Source organism: Salvelinus sp. IW2-2015, linkage group LG8 (genome assembly GCF_002910315.2).
Source record: "Salvelinus sp. IW2-2015 linkage group LG8, ASM291031v2, whole genome shotgun sequence".
Classification (NCBI taxonomy): Eukaryota; Metazoa; Chordata; class Actinopteri; order Salmoniformes; family Salmonidae; genus Salvelinus; species Salvelinus sp. IW2-2015.
Window position 1 is genome coordinate 11,644,223 of NC_036848.1, and position 13,342 is coordinate 11,657,564.

The window sequence follows — 13,342 nt, forward strand, 5'->3', positions numbered from 1 at the left end:
TGATTACAGACGAGGCGTTTTACCATAGATTAATTAGAGATGGTGTTTCTTAGAATTATGCACAAATAGACAATGGAGATGCACATCTCAACAAACACAAAACTGTCATGAGAACAAGAGAAAACATTACCATTACAACTACTATTTTATTCAAGTATTTTGTACAATTCGACAAAGTGTTTCATAAGAACAAGAAGGCCACTAATGAATTGTGTGCAGAGACATTGTAGTGCTTTTCTACGTCTTTAAAAGGAAGTCATGGCTGACCCTTAGGAGTACTGTTAGTGTACTAAGGCATGTTCTCAAAACACTAATACTATACACTTCCTCTTTCAAGTAACATTTTATAAGTTAGTTCTTTCTTATAAAACAGTAAGAGCAAGAGGCAGAAGTTTACCTTCATGTTAGGAGAGCATGTTAAAGGAAACATTCACCCATTTTAAATGTTATACAGTTTTTGTGCATCTATTTGCCATTCAAGCAGGCATAAATAAAGCCGAAAGGACGAATTTTACATTTTTACATTTAAGTCATTTAGCAGACGCTCTTATCCAGAGCGACTTACAAATTGGTGCATTCACCTTATGATATCCAGTGGAACAACCACTTTACAATAGTGCATCTAACTCTTTTAAGGGGGGGGGGGTTAGAAGGATTACTTTATCCTATCCTAGGTATTCCTTAAAGAGGTGGGGTTTCAGGTGTCTCCGGAAGGTGGTGATTGACTCCGCTGACCTTTTTTTTTTTTTTTCATGTGTACCTGAGCTATTCGCCGTTCAAACATGCAATAAAATAAAATAAAAATAAAATAAAATAAAACATGTAAAGTGTTGGTCCCATGTTTCATGAGCTGAAATAAAAATGTCACAGAAATGTTCCATACGCACAAAAAGCTTATTTCTCTTGTTTTTTACATCATATACAAAATTCATCATACCGGCTGTATTTCTATGGCGCAGAAGACGTCATACCGGCTGTATTTCTTGCGATGCAAAACATGGCATACTGGCTGTATTTCTGCATGTTTGAACGGCGAATAGCTCAGGTACACATGAAAATCACCGGGAATCGATAGAACATCGCTCAGAGACGCACAAAAATGATAAAACATTCAAAATGGGCGAAACTTTTCTTTAATAGAACTGCAATAATCTCAACACAGATTCCTTCCTGGTTACTTAAGGCTTTTACCTTCCCTGGTAAAGACTACTGATTGATTGATCAAAAAATCATTCTAACAGGAGGACCCAGGCAGAATTGAGTAGTTGTAGAGCAGCACTAGAATTTGAGTTCGCTGGGCATGTCTGTGCCCTGTAGGCCTGCTAGCAGGTTGTTTGCGGACAGCTCTGCCATGATGCCACGTGTGGAGTAGGTAGCACTGCCAATGTGGGGCAAGACCACTGCAGGTGGACAGAGGAGAGAAAAGTATTAGCAGGGATGTGATCGGATTGCACAATATACACTGAACAAAAATCTAAACACAACATGTAAAGTGTTGGTCCCATGTTTCATGAGCTGAAATAAAAATGTCACAGAAATGTTCCATACGCACAAAAAGCTTATTTCTCTTGTTTATATGCCTGTTAGTGAGCATTTCTCCTTTTGCAAGATAATCCATCCACCTGAAAGGTGTGGCATATCAAGAAGCTGATTAAACAGCACGCTCATTACACAGGTGCACCTTGTGCTGGGGGTGATAAAATGGCACTCTAAAATGTGCAGTTGTGTCACACAACACACTGCCACAGATGTCTCAAGTTTTGAGGGAGTGTGCAATTGGCATGCTGACTGCAGGAATGTCCAACCGAGCTGTTGCCAGATAATTGAATGTTCATTTTTTGCCTCCAACGTTGTTTTAGAGAATTTGGCAGTACGTCCAACCGGCCTCTCAACCGCAGACCACGTGCATGGCGTCATGTGGGCGAGCGGTTTGCTGATGTCAACGTTGTGAACAGAGTGCCCCGTGGTGGCGGTGGGGTTATGGTATGGGGAGGTATAAGCTACGGACAACGAACACAATTGCATTTTATCGATGGCAATTTGAATGCACAGAAATACCATGACTAGATCCTGAGGCCCATTTTTTTAAGGTATCTGTGACCAACAGATGCATATCTGTATTCCCAGTCATGTGAAATCCATAGATTAGGGCCTAATGAATTTAATGAGTTCATTATATAAAACTAACTCAGTAAAATATTTGAAATTGTTACATGTTGCGTTTATATCTTGTTCAGTATAAATCATCTCTGGGGAAAAGCAACTGGTTCATTTTAATGAGCAGGCGTAAAAAAAAAAATTGTATTCTTGATTCCCCTGGAAAGACCACAAAAATGATAAGAGACGAATCATAGACAATAAAACAGAGTAAACTGGCTTCCATCCCTGTGTCTCCATATACTCACCACAGTTTTTGAGGGTGAGGAGGGGGTGGTCGGTGGGGAGTGGTTCTGGGGTTGTGACGTCCAGCCCAGCACAAGCTATCTGACCACTGGACAGAGCCTGGTACAGATCCTCCTGATTCACCACTGCACCCCTAACACACACACACACACACACACACACACACACACACACACACCTCTATTTTTACAACTTTGAATGATTGTGTGTAACAGTGCTTATTTCCAAAAGCAGTCAGTGTGGTTTGTTTTGCACTGCTCTACGTGTTTAATGGAGTACCTGCTGATGTTGATGAAGACAGCGGTGTTCTTCATCTTGCTGAAGAAGTCCTTGTTACACAGGCCCTGGGTCTCTGGTGTGAGGGCGCAGGACACCACGACAAAATCACTCTCAGACACCAGCGTGTCCAAGGGCACTGCAACAGAGAGGGGAGGAGAGAGGGTGAAGAAACAGCCAAGTAAACACCTCATCTGATTCTCACCCTCTCTCTTATACTTTCCTGTTTTCCCTAGCCCCTCTAACCCCACTCACCGTATTCTCCCTCCACCTCAGCAGCATAGGATTTGGCAGTTCTTCCAGAGTACAGGAGCCTCTTCACTCCAAACGGTTTCAGCCTCCTGGCAATGGCCATACCTGAGCGAAAACAGCATTGACTCCAGACAATCAATCAGTTAGTAAGACATTTTGTCCAGCCCTTTCAGCTGCAGTATGGATTGTATGGACCACAGGCCTAAAGGCAGGAGTCCCAGAATCCAGTATCAATCAATCACTGTCACTACCTATGCGTCCCAGTCCAATGACACCGACAGTGCTGCCTGACAGACCATAACCACACAACCACAGAGGTTTCCAGGTGCTCCAGCCTCCACTGAAAGAGAGAGAAAGAGAAAGTGAGAGAAAGCGAGAGACAGCGAGAGAGTTAAAAAGTGGGAAATGAGGACACACATTCTGTTTTGCTCATATTAATTGTAGATAGAAATTTGGTTCAGCAACACATCCCTAAAGTATCAATGTACAACATGTAAGAGTGACCATCTGAAACCGAAGTCTCATGTAGTAAATGTATCTGTGTTTTTATTGGTCACTGACTTCTTGACCTCCACCACGCCCTCTGGTAGCCGCCGAGCTGTAGCCAGGAGCAGGGCAACGGTCAGCTCCGCTGTGGCATCAGTCAGGACGTCTGGAGTGTAGCCCACACGCACCCCTCTGCACAGAACATGGGGACGAGGGCACAATGAGAGTTTCTGACTTAGATGTGAGGAAGGTATTTGTTCGTACATTCATTGCTTGAATTGGGCCGGAGCGCCGTACCGGCACCTCAAATTTCTCCGGAACTGCTTACCGGCTCCTCTATAAAACAAAGTGGCCTATCAGCGGCCCAGATTCACACACAGTCAAAAAAAGGTTGATCAAAGTGGAGTGAAGGCGGGGTGAATGCGGGGACTGCATTGAATAGCAATTGAGAGTGGGCATCCATATCATGATTCCGCTTTGTTCAAGTTTATTTTCCGCTGGTCTGTGAATCCGGTGTATGCGTGGCAGTAGACTGTTCCAGTTTGAGAATGCGCCAGCCTGAATGAGCAGGATGCGATGTTCCAAGTTGTCAAATTGGGTTTCTTAAGGTCATGAACATCCTGGAAAAGTCATTTCATTTTAATATTGTGATTTCCTTTTAAAATATATTATCAAATCACTTAAAAATCAACATATCAGCCATGATCAGAATTAGGCATAGCCTTCAGCGCATCTCTCTGCGTGTGCTGTGCATTATCTGCATGTGCTGTGCATTATCTGCATGTGCTGTGCATTATCTGCATGTGGGCCATTTGCCCGAGGAGAGAGAGAGAGACATTTCAGCAGCAAGTAGCCTATAAAAGAATGATAGACTAACTATATAGCCAATTCAAAACATAACTAGCCATACTAGAAGCTATCTCGCTATGCCTAAGAATTAAAGTCGTTGACTCATTGTTGCCTTTTCACCGGCCCTGTTGGGCAATAAACTGACACCATCACTTGAAAGCTGTGATTCCCCTCTATTAAACAGTAGGCTAGCCATGTAAATCCGACAATGCAAAAAAATATTCGAAGAATAGCCTAATTGACAAATAACTTTGATGCTGTGCATAGATCTCCCCTGAAACATGAATATTATAGATAAACATGTCTTAGTGAGCTACCTTGCTTTGAAGCAGCCTACCTTATTCGTTTTATCCCTGATTCATGGAATGAATGAGGGAATAATTGAATAAAAACATAAAAAAGTGTTTGGTTGTAAATGTTGCAATATTTTATATCGAGGGTGGCCAACAGCTACTGGGTGTGAAGGTTTTTGTTCCGAGCCCTGCTCCAAATTGTAGCCTAAACATCAGCTGCTCAACAGGAACTTAATAAGGAGACTGGTGTGTTTCAGGGCTGGATCAAAAACCTGCCCACCCTGTAGCTCTCCAGATGGAGGGTTGACCACGTGCATTTTATACAGTAGCCTAACAGTGCAGTTATTCTACTCTGTACGGGGTTAAGTGCCTTGATGAAGGGCACAACGGCAGGAGATACAGTGGCAAGAAAAAGTATGTGAACCATTTGGAATTACCTGGATTTCTGCATAAATTTTACATAGATGAAGATCAGGTCACAACAATAGACAAACAGTGTGCTTAAACTAAAAACACACAAATTGTATTTTTCTCGTCTATATTGAATGCAATATTTAAACATTCACAGTGTAAGTTGGAAAAAGTATGTGAACCCCTAGGCTAATGACTTCTCCAAAAGCTAATTGGAGTCATGAGTCAGCTAACCTGGAGTCCAATCAATGAGACAAGGTTGGAGATGTCGGTTAGAGCTGCCTTGCCCTATAAAAACACTCACAAAATGTCAGTTTGCTATTCACAAGAAGCACTGCCTGATGTGAACCATGCCTCAAACAAAAGAGATCTCAGAAGACCTAAGATTAAGAATTGTTAACTTGCATAAAGCTGGAAAGGTTTACAAAAGTATCTCTAAAGGCCTTGATGTTCATCAGTCCACGGTAAGACAAATTGTCTATAAAATTGAGAAAGTTCAGCACTGTTGCTACTTTCCCTAGGAGTGGCCATCCTGCAAAGATGACTGCAAGAGCACAGCGCAGAATGCTCAATGAGGTTAAGAAGTATCCTAGAGTGTCAGCTAAAGACTTACTGAAATCTCTGGTAGATGCTAACATCTTTGTTGACGAGTCTACGATACATAAAACACTAAACAAGAATGGTGTTCAAGGGAGGACACTACGGAAGAAGACACTGCTGTCCAAAAAAAACATTGCTGCACATCTGAAGTTAGCAAAAGTGCACCTGGATGTTCCACAGCGCTACTGGCAAAATATTCTGTGGACAGATGTAACTACAGTTGAGTTGTTTGGAAGGAACACACAACACTATGCGTGGAAGAAAAAAAGGCACAGCACACCAACATCAAAACCTCATCCCAACTGTAAAGTATGGTAGAGGGAGCATCGTGGTTTGGGGCTGGACAGCTTGCTATCGTCGACAGAAAAACGAATTCCCAAGTTTATCAAGACATTTTGCAGTAGAATGTTAGGCTATCTGTCCGCCAATAGAAGCTCAACAGAAGTTAAGTAATGCAACAGGACAACAACCCATTAGACAGATGTAAATCAACAACAGAATGGCTTGAACAGAAGAAAATAAGCCTTCTGGAGTGGCCCAGTCAGTCCTGACCTCAACCTGATTGAGATGCTGTGGCATGACCTCAAGAGAGCGGTTCACACCAGACATCCCAAGAATATTGCTGAACTGAAACAGTTTTGTAAAGAAGAATGGTCCAAAATTCCTCCTGACCGTTGTGCAGGTCTGATCCACAACTACAGAAAACGTTTGTTTGAGGTTATTGCTGCCAAAGGAGGGTCAACCTGTTATTAAATCCAAGGGTTCACATACTTTTTCCAACCTGCACTGTGAATGTTTACACGGTGTGATCAATAAAGAGATGTGTGTGTTATTAGTTTAAGCAGACTGTGTTTGTCTTTTTTTCTGACTTAGATGAAGATCAGATAAAATGTTATAACAAATTTATGCAGAAATCCAGGTAATTCTAAAGGGTTACATACTTTTTCTTCCCATTATAGTAGGCCTACATGGGATCAGAGACCAGAAGCCTTTAATTATGCTGACTTTTTTCCATGTAGGCGACAGGGCCACCACCAATTATTGGTCATGGAAATTTGGTTAAAAGTCATGGAGAAGTCATGGAAAAGTAATGAAATTCCATCTGTCAAAATGCGTATGAACCCTTCCACTGGGCACAGCCAGAAGAGGACTGGCCACCCCTCAGAGCCTGGTTCCCTTCCTAGGTTCCTGCCTTTCTCAGGAGTTTTTCCTAGCCACCATGCTTCTACATCTGCATTGCTTGCTGTTTGGTGTTTTAGGGTGGGTTTCTATATAGCACTTAGTGACATCTGCTGATGTAAAAATGGCTTTATAAATACATTTGATTAACAGTGAATAAACAGATCTCTGTAGCATAATATAATTTGAGAATTTCTGTGAACATAGTCTAATGGACTGACTTAGAAAAAGACAGCTCCTGCACCTCTTTCCTCCCAAGTTAAGCACTGCGTACACGCTAGTTAGTCTTACCGTTTCTTGATCTCATCTATGGCCATGTGGTCAAATCCGACAGACAAGGTACTTATAACCTTCAGGTTTGGACCTGAACACAAATCAATAGCTACGTGTTAGGAGAAGACAAAATGGGAACTACCTTACAACACATTTACTGTATAATACATATCTAACAGCCTCAAATTACAGATTTCTAATTTACTTACTTATGTAGGCATATGTATGCTGCAATTCAGCTTTTAGCTGCAAATGTGTACAATTCAAAATAAACCTTAAATATACAGTACCAGTCAAAAGTTTGACACACCTACTGATTCAAGGGTTTTTCTTTATTTTTACTATTTTCTACATTGTAGAATAATAGTGAAGACATCAAAACTATGAAAAAAACACATGGAATTATGTAGTAACCAAAAAAGTGTTAAACAAATCCAAAAATATTTGAGATTCTTCAAAGTAGCCACCCTTTGCCTTGATGACAGCTTTGGACCCTCTTGGTATTCTCTCAACCAGCTTCACCTGGAATGTTTTTCCCACAGTCTTGAAGGAATTCCCACATATGCTGAGCACATGTTGGCTGCTTTTCCTCAACTCCGCGGTCCAACTCATCCCAAACCATCTCAATTGGGTTGAGGTCGGGTGATTGTGGAGGCCAGGTCATCTGATACATTCTCCTTGGTCAAATAGCCCTTACACAGCCTGGAGGAGTTGGGTCATTGTCCTGTTGAAAAACAAATGATAGTCTCATCAGTGTCACCAGCAAAGCACCTCCACACCTCCTCCTCCATGCTTCACGGTGGGAACCACACATGCAGAGATCATCCGTTCACCTACTCTGCGTCTCAAAGACAATGGCGGTTGGAACCAGAAATATCAAATTTGGACTCATCAGACCAAAAGACAGATTTCCACCGGTCTGATGTCCATTGCTCGTGTTTCTTGGCCCAAGCAAGTCTCTTCTTATTATTGGTGTCCTTTAGTGGTGGTTTCTTTGCAGCAATTTGACCATGAAGGTCTGATTCATGCAGTCTCCTCTGTACAGTTGATATGTGTCTGTTACCTGAACGCTGTGAAGCATTTATTTGGGCTGCAATCTGAGGCTGGTAACTCTAATGAACTTCTCCTCTGCAGCAGAGGTAACTCTGGGTCTTCCTTTCCTGTGACGATTCTCATGAGAGTCAGTTTCATCATAGCGCTTGATGGTTTTTGCGACTGCACTTTCAAAGTTCTTGACATTGTCCGCATTGACTGACCTTCAAGTCTTAAAGAAATGATGGACTGTCGTTTGTCTTTGCTTATTTGAGCTGTTCTTGCCATAATATGGACTTGGTCTTTTACCAAATAGGGCTATCTTTTGTTGTCACAACACAACCGATTGGCTCAAACGCATTAAGAAGTAAAGAAAAAACACAAATTAACAAGGCACACCTGTTAATTGAAATGCATTCCAGGTGACTACCTCAAATTAAATTGTATTAGTCACATGCGCCGAATACAACCAGTGTAGACCTGACAGTGAAATGATTACTTACGAGTCCCTAACCAACAATGCAGCTAAAAAATATATAAGAATAAAAAATAAAAAAGTAACAAGTAATTAAAGAGCAGCAGTAAAACAACAATAGCGAGACTATATACAGGGGGGTACCGGTAGAGTCAATGTGCGGGAGCACCGGTTAGTTGAGGTAATATGTACATGTAGGTAGAGTTACTAAAGTGACTATGCATAGATGATAACAACAGAGAGTAGCAGCGGTATACAAGTGGGGGAGGGAGGAGGTGCGGCAATGCAAATAGTCTGGGTAGCCATTTAATTAGATGTTCAGGAGTCTTATGGCTTGGGGGGTAGAAGCTGTTTAGAAGCCTCTTGGACCTAGACTTGGCGCTCTGGTACCGCTTGCCGTGCGGTAGCAGAGAGAACAGTCTATGACTAAGGTGGATGGAGTCTTTGACAATTTTTAGGGCCTTCCTCTGACACCGCCTGGTATAGACGTCCTGGATGGCAGGAAGCTTGGCCCAAGTGATGTACTGGGACGTTCGCACTACCCTCTGTAGTGCATTGCGGTCGGAAGCCGAGCAGTTGCCATGCCAGGCAGTGACGCAAACAGTCAGGATGCTCTCGATGGTGCAGCTGTAGAAACTTTTGAGGATCTGAGGACCCATGGCACATCTTTTCAGTCTCCTGAAGGGGAATAGGTTTTGTCGTGCCCTCTTCACAACTGTAATGGTGTGCTTGGACCATGTTAGTTTGTTGGTGATGTGGACACCATGGAACTTGAAGCTCTCAACCTGCTCCACTGCAGCCCCGTTGATGAGAGTGGGGGCGTGCTCGGTCTTCTTTTTCCTGTAGTCCACAATCATCTCCTTTGTCTTGATCACGTTGAGGGAGAGGTTGTTCTCTTGGCACCACACGGCCAGGCCTCTGACCTCCTCCCTATAGGCTGTCTCGTCGTTGTCGGTGATCAGGCCTAACACTGTTGTGTCATCGGCAAACTTAATGATGGTGTTGGAGTCGTGCCTGACCGTGCAGTCATGAGTGAACAAGGAGTACAGGAGGGGACTGAGCACGCACCCCTGGGGCCCCTGTGTTGAGGATCAGCGTGGTGAATGTGTTGTTACCTACCCTTACCACCCGGGGGCGGCCCGTCATGAAGTCCAGGATCCAGTTGCAGAGGGAGGTGTTTAGTCCCAGGGTCCTTAGCTTATTGATGAGCTTTGAGGGCACTATGGTGTTGAACACTGAGCTGTAGTCAATGAATAGCATTCTCACATAGGTGTTCCTTTTGTCCAGGTGGGAAAGGGAGTGCAATAGAGATTGCATCATTTGTGGATCTGTTGGGGCGGTATGTAAATTGGAGTGGGTCTAGTGTTTCTGGGATAAAAGTGTTGATGTGAGCCATGACCAGCCTTTCAAAGCACTTCATGGCTACAGACGTGAGTGCTACGGGTCAATAGTCATTTAGGCAGGTTACCTTAGTGTTCTTGGGCACATGCATGCTTAAAACATGTTGGTATTACAGACTCGGACAGGAGAGGTTGAACATGTCAGTGAAGACACTTGCCAGTTGGCCAGCGCATGCTCTCAGTACACGTCCTGGTAATCCGTCTGGCCCTGCGGCCTTGTGAACGTTGATCTGTTTAAACGTCTTACTCACATCGGCTGCGGAGAGCGTGATCACACAGTATTCACGGAACAGCTGGTGCTCTCATGCATGTTTCAGTGTTATTTGCCTCGAAGCGAGCTTATGAGTAGTTTAGCTCGTCTGGGAGGCTCGTGTCATTGGGCAGCTCTCGGCTGTGCTCCCCTTTGTAATGGTTTGCAAGCCCTACCACATCCGACGAGCGTCAGAGCCGGTGTAGTACGATTCGATCTTAGTCCTGTATTGACGCTTTGCCTGTTTGATGATTCGTCGGAGGGCATAGCGGGATTTCTTATAAGCTTCCGGGTTAGAGTCCCACTCCTTGAAAGCCACAGCTCTAGCATTTAGCTCAGTGCAGATGTTGCCTGTAATTCATTGCTTCTGGTTGGGGTATGTACGTACGGTCACTGTGGGGATGACGTCCTCAATGCACTTATGGATGACGCCAATGACTGATGTGGTGTACTCTTCAATGCCATCGAAGGAATCCCGGAACATATTCCAGTCTGTGCTAGCAAAACAGTCCTGTAGCTTAGCATCTGCTTCATCTGACCACTTTTTTATTGATCTAGTCACTGTTGCTTCCTGCTTTAATTTTTGCTTGTAAGTAGGAATCAGGAGGATAGAATTATGGTCAGATTTGCCAAATGGAGGGCGAGGAAGAGCTGTGTGTGTCGAGTAAAGGTGGTCCAGAGTTTTTTACCCTCTGGTTGCACATTTAACATGCTGATAGAAATTTGGAAAAACAAATTTACGTTTCCCTCCATGAAAGTTCCCGGCTACTAGGAGCGCCACCTCTGGGTGAGCGTTTTCTTGTTTGCTTATGGAGGACTACAACTCATTCAATGCTGTCTTAGTGCCAGCCTCAGCCTGTGGTGGTATGTAAACAGCTACGAAAAATACAGATGAAAACTCTCTAGGTAGATTGTGTGGTCTACAGCTTATCATGAGATACTCAGGCGAGCAATAGTTTGAGACTTCCTTAGATATCATGCACCAGCTGTTATTTACAAAAAAACATAGTCCGCTGTCCCCTTGTCTTACCAGACGCCGCTGTTCTGTCCTTCCGGTACAGCGTATAACCAGCCAGCTGTATGTTGATAGTGTCGTCGTTCAGCCACTACTCCGTGAAGCATAAGATATTACAGTTTTGAATGTCCCGTTGGTAGTTTAATCTTCTGCGTAGGTCATCGATTTTATTCTCCAAAGATTTTACATTTGCTAGCAGAATGGAAGGAAGTGGAGGTTAATTTGATCACCTACGAATTCTCAAAAGGCAGCCCGCCCTCTGGCCCATTTTTCTCTGCCTCCTCTTCACGTAAATCACGGGGGGATCTGGGCCTGTTCCCGAGGAAGCAGTATATAATTCACGTCAGACTCGTTAAGGGGACAAAAGGATTCTGCCAGTCCGTGGTGAGTAATCGCAGTCCTGATGTCCAGAAGTTATTTTCGGTCATAAGAGACGGTAGCAGCAATAAGTAAAAGAATAAGTTACAAATAAAGCTCATGAAGCTGGTTGAGAGAATGCCAAGAGTGTGCAAAGCTGTCATCAAGGCAAAGGGTGGCTACTTTGAAGAATCTCAAATATATTTTGATTTGTTTAACTCTTTTTTGGTTACTACATGATTCCATGTGTTATTTCATAGTTTTGATGTCTTCACTATTATTCTACAATGTAGAAAATAGTAAAAAATAAAGAAAAACCCTTGAATGAGTAGGTGTGCCCAAACTTTTGACTGGTACTGTATTGGAAAATACTGAGAAGTGCTATTTGCGTTAATCTGATCCAGATTATGTCCAGTGTACCTGCTGCGTCCAGAACCTCTGTGTCGATCTTGTCCGACAGGAGGCACAGCAGCCCATGGGCCCCCTCCACGCCCTTCAGAAGCTCCGCCCTCGGAACAGGCTCATCAGAGTCCCACAGTGACACTTTACATCTGTTTCCATGGAAACGGGGAGATGACCAGATTAAAATGAGAGACCAAGACAATTTACAACATTTACTTCATTGTACAGTACTCTCCACATATTCTGCATTGTCTGTCTGTGTGCTTTTTTTTCAAGGTCTGTTTTCCCCCCATACCTTCCACTACCTTTAATCTTTATTATACCTCATTACCTAAACCAAATGTTACATAGACGTTTGTAAGTGTTATAAAAACGCCTTCAGAGAACCCGCTATAATGTGTGACCTGGAATAAAGGTCATAAACAACACCAAATGAAATTTCACTTTTAGAACACGGTGTAACATTACCCTCCACTTCCTGTGTGTGTGTCCAATGCATTTATACAGCAAGAAGTAGACTAGCACTAAAATTAAGTAACACAATTATAACACTACTGGCATGTCATGCATTATAGATTAAAAGTGCCAGCTCATGAGATACTCATTAGGCTAGTTACCAAGCTGATCATAGCAAACTATAAAGTGAAACCTGCATACACTCCAGCCTGTGACAGAATCTTCATTCCCTCCTGTGGGATGCGTCTTGTTATGAAAACCTTCATGATCTGTGTGCGTCCTCCGATTGACGGAAAAAGTCAGAAGAACTGCTTGAAATAACGACCCGAATCCCCTAACAGATGTAGCTAAATTTGCGGGTTGTTTAGTGTTCACGATGACATTTCAACGTGTGCACACGGTGTTGAACCAGGAAGTGTGTTGGGGTCAGACAACATTGTACATGCGTAGTACTGCAATCGATTCCAGACGGAGATGCTTTACTCCATGATTTGTTGTTAATGTTTGTTTTTGTTTTTGCATAATGTCAGGACGATATTCCTTGTTGTTGACCTATCTATCCTTTCACTGCCTTCACGTATTTCTGGACATCCTACGTCAAATGGATGAATAAATAGATAACCACAATAAAATGATCAATATGGAATAAATAAAAGTGAGTTGGAATTTATATTTTTTAATTTGTTTAATTTAAGAAGGCAAGTCAGTTAATAACAAATTCTTAATTACAATGATGGCCTACTGGGGAACAGTGGTTTAAGAGGAGGGCTGGCTTTCACAGGGACGTGATGAGCAATCAGTACAATATGGAGGCGGGAGTTGGATTAAAAGTAGGAGTTGGAAGTCATTGGAGTGAAATACTTTCAATGGCTTAACTGCCTTGTTCAGCGGGGATTCGATCCAGGAACCTTTCGGTTACTGGCCTAACCACTA

General features: G+C 43.0%; 1 protein-coding gene across 2 annotated transcripts; it reads right to left on the minus strand.

Moving 5' to 3' along the window:
* Positions 1 to 126: 126 nt before the first annotated feature.
* LOC111967403 (glyoxylate reductase/hydroxypyruvate reductase) lies at positions 127 to 12,840 on the minus strand. 2 transcript variants are annotated; one of them, XM_023992380.2, is made up of 9 exons: positions 12,611 to 12,840; positions 11,972 to 12,102; positions 7,041 to 7,113; positions 3,493 to 3,609; positions 3,183 to 3,271; positions 2,935 to 3,036; positions 2,683 to 2,818; positions 2,406 to 2,536; positions 127 to 1,400 (listed from the first exon to the last, which is right to left on the minus strand). In XM_023992380.2, the coding sequence occupies exons 1-9, from the start codon at positions 12,673 to 12,675 to the stop codon at positions 1,279 to 1,281; spliced, it is 966 nt and encodes a 321-aa protein (XP_023848148.1). In that variant the 5' UTR covers positions 12,676 to 12,840; the 3' UTR covers positions 127 to 1,278. The 2 variants fall into 2 exon arrangements, with proteins under 2 accessions (XP_023848148.1, XP_023848149.1); XM_023992381.2 differs by lacking the exon at positions 3,493 to 3,609.
* Positions 12,841 to 13,342: the final 502 nt, after the last annotated feature.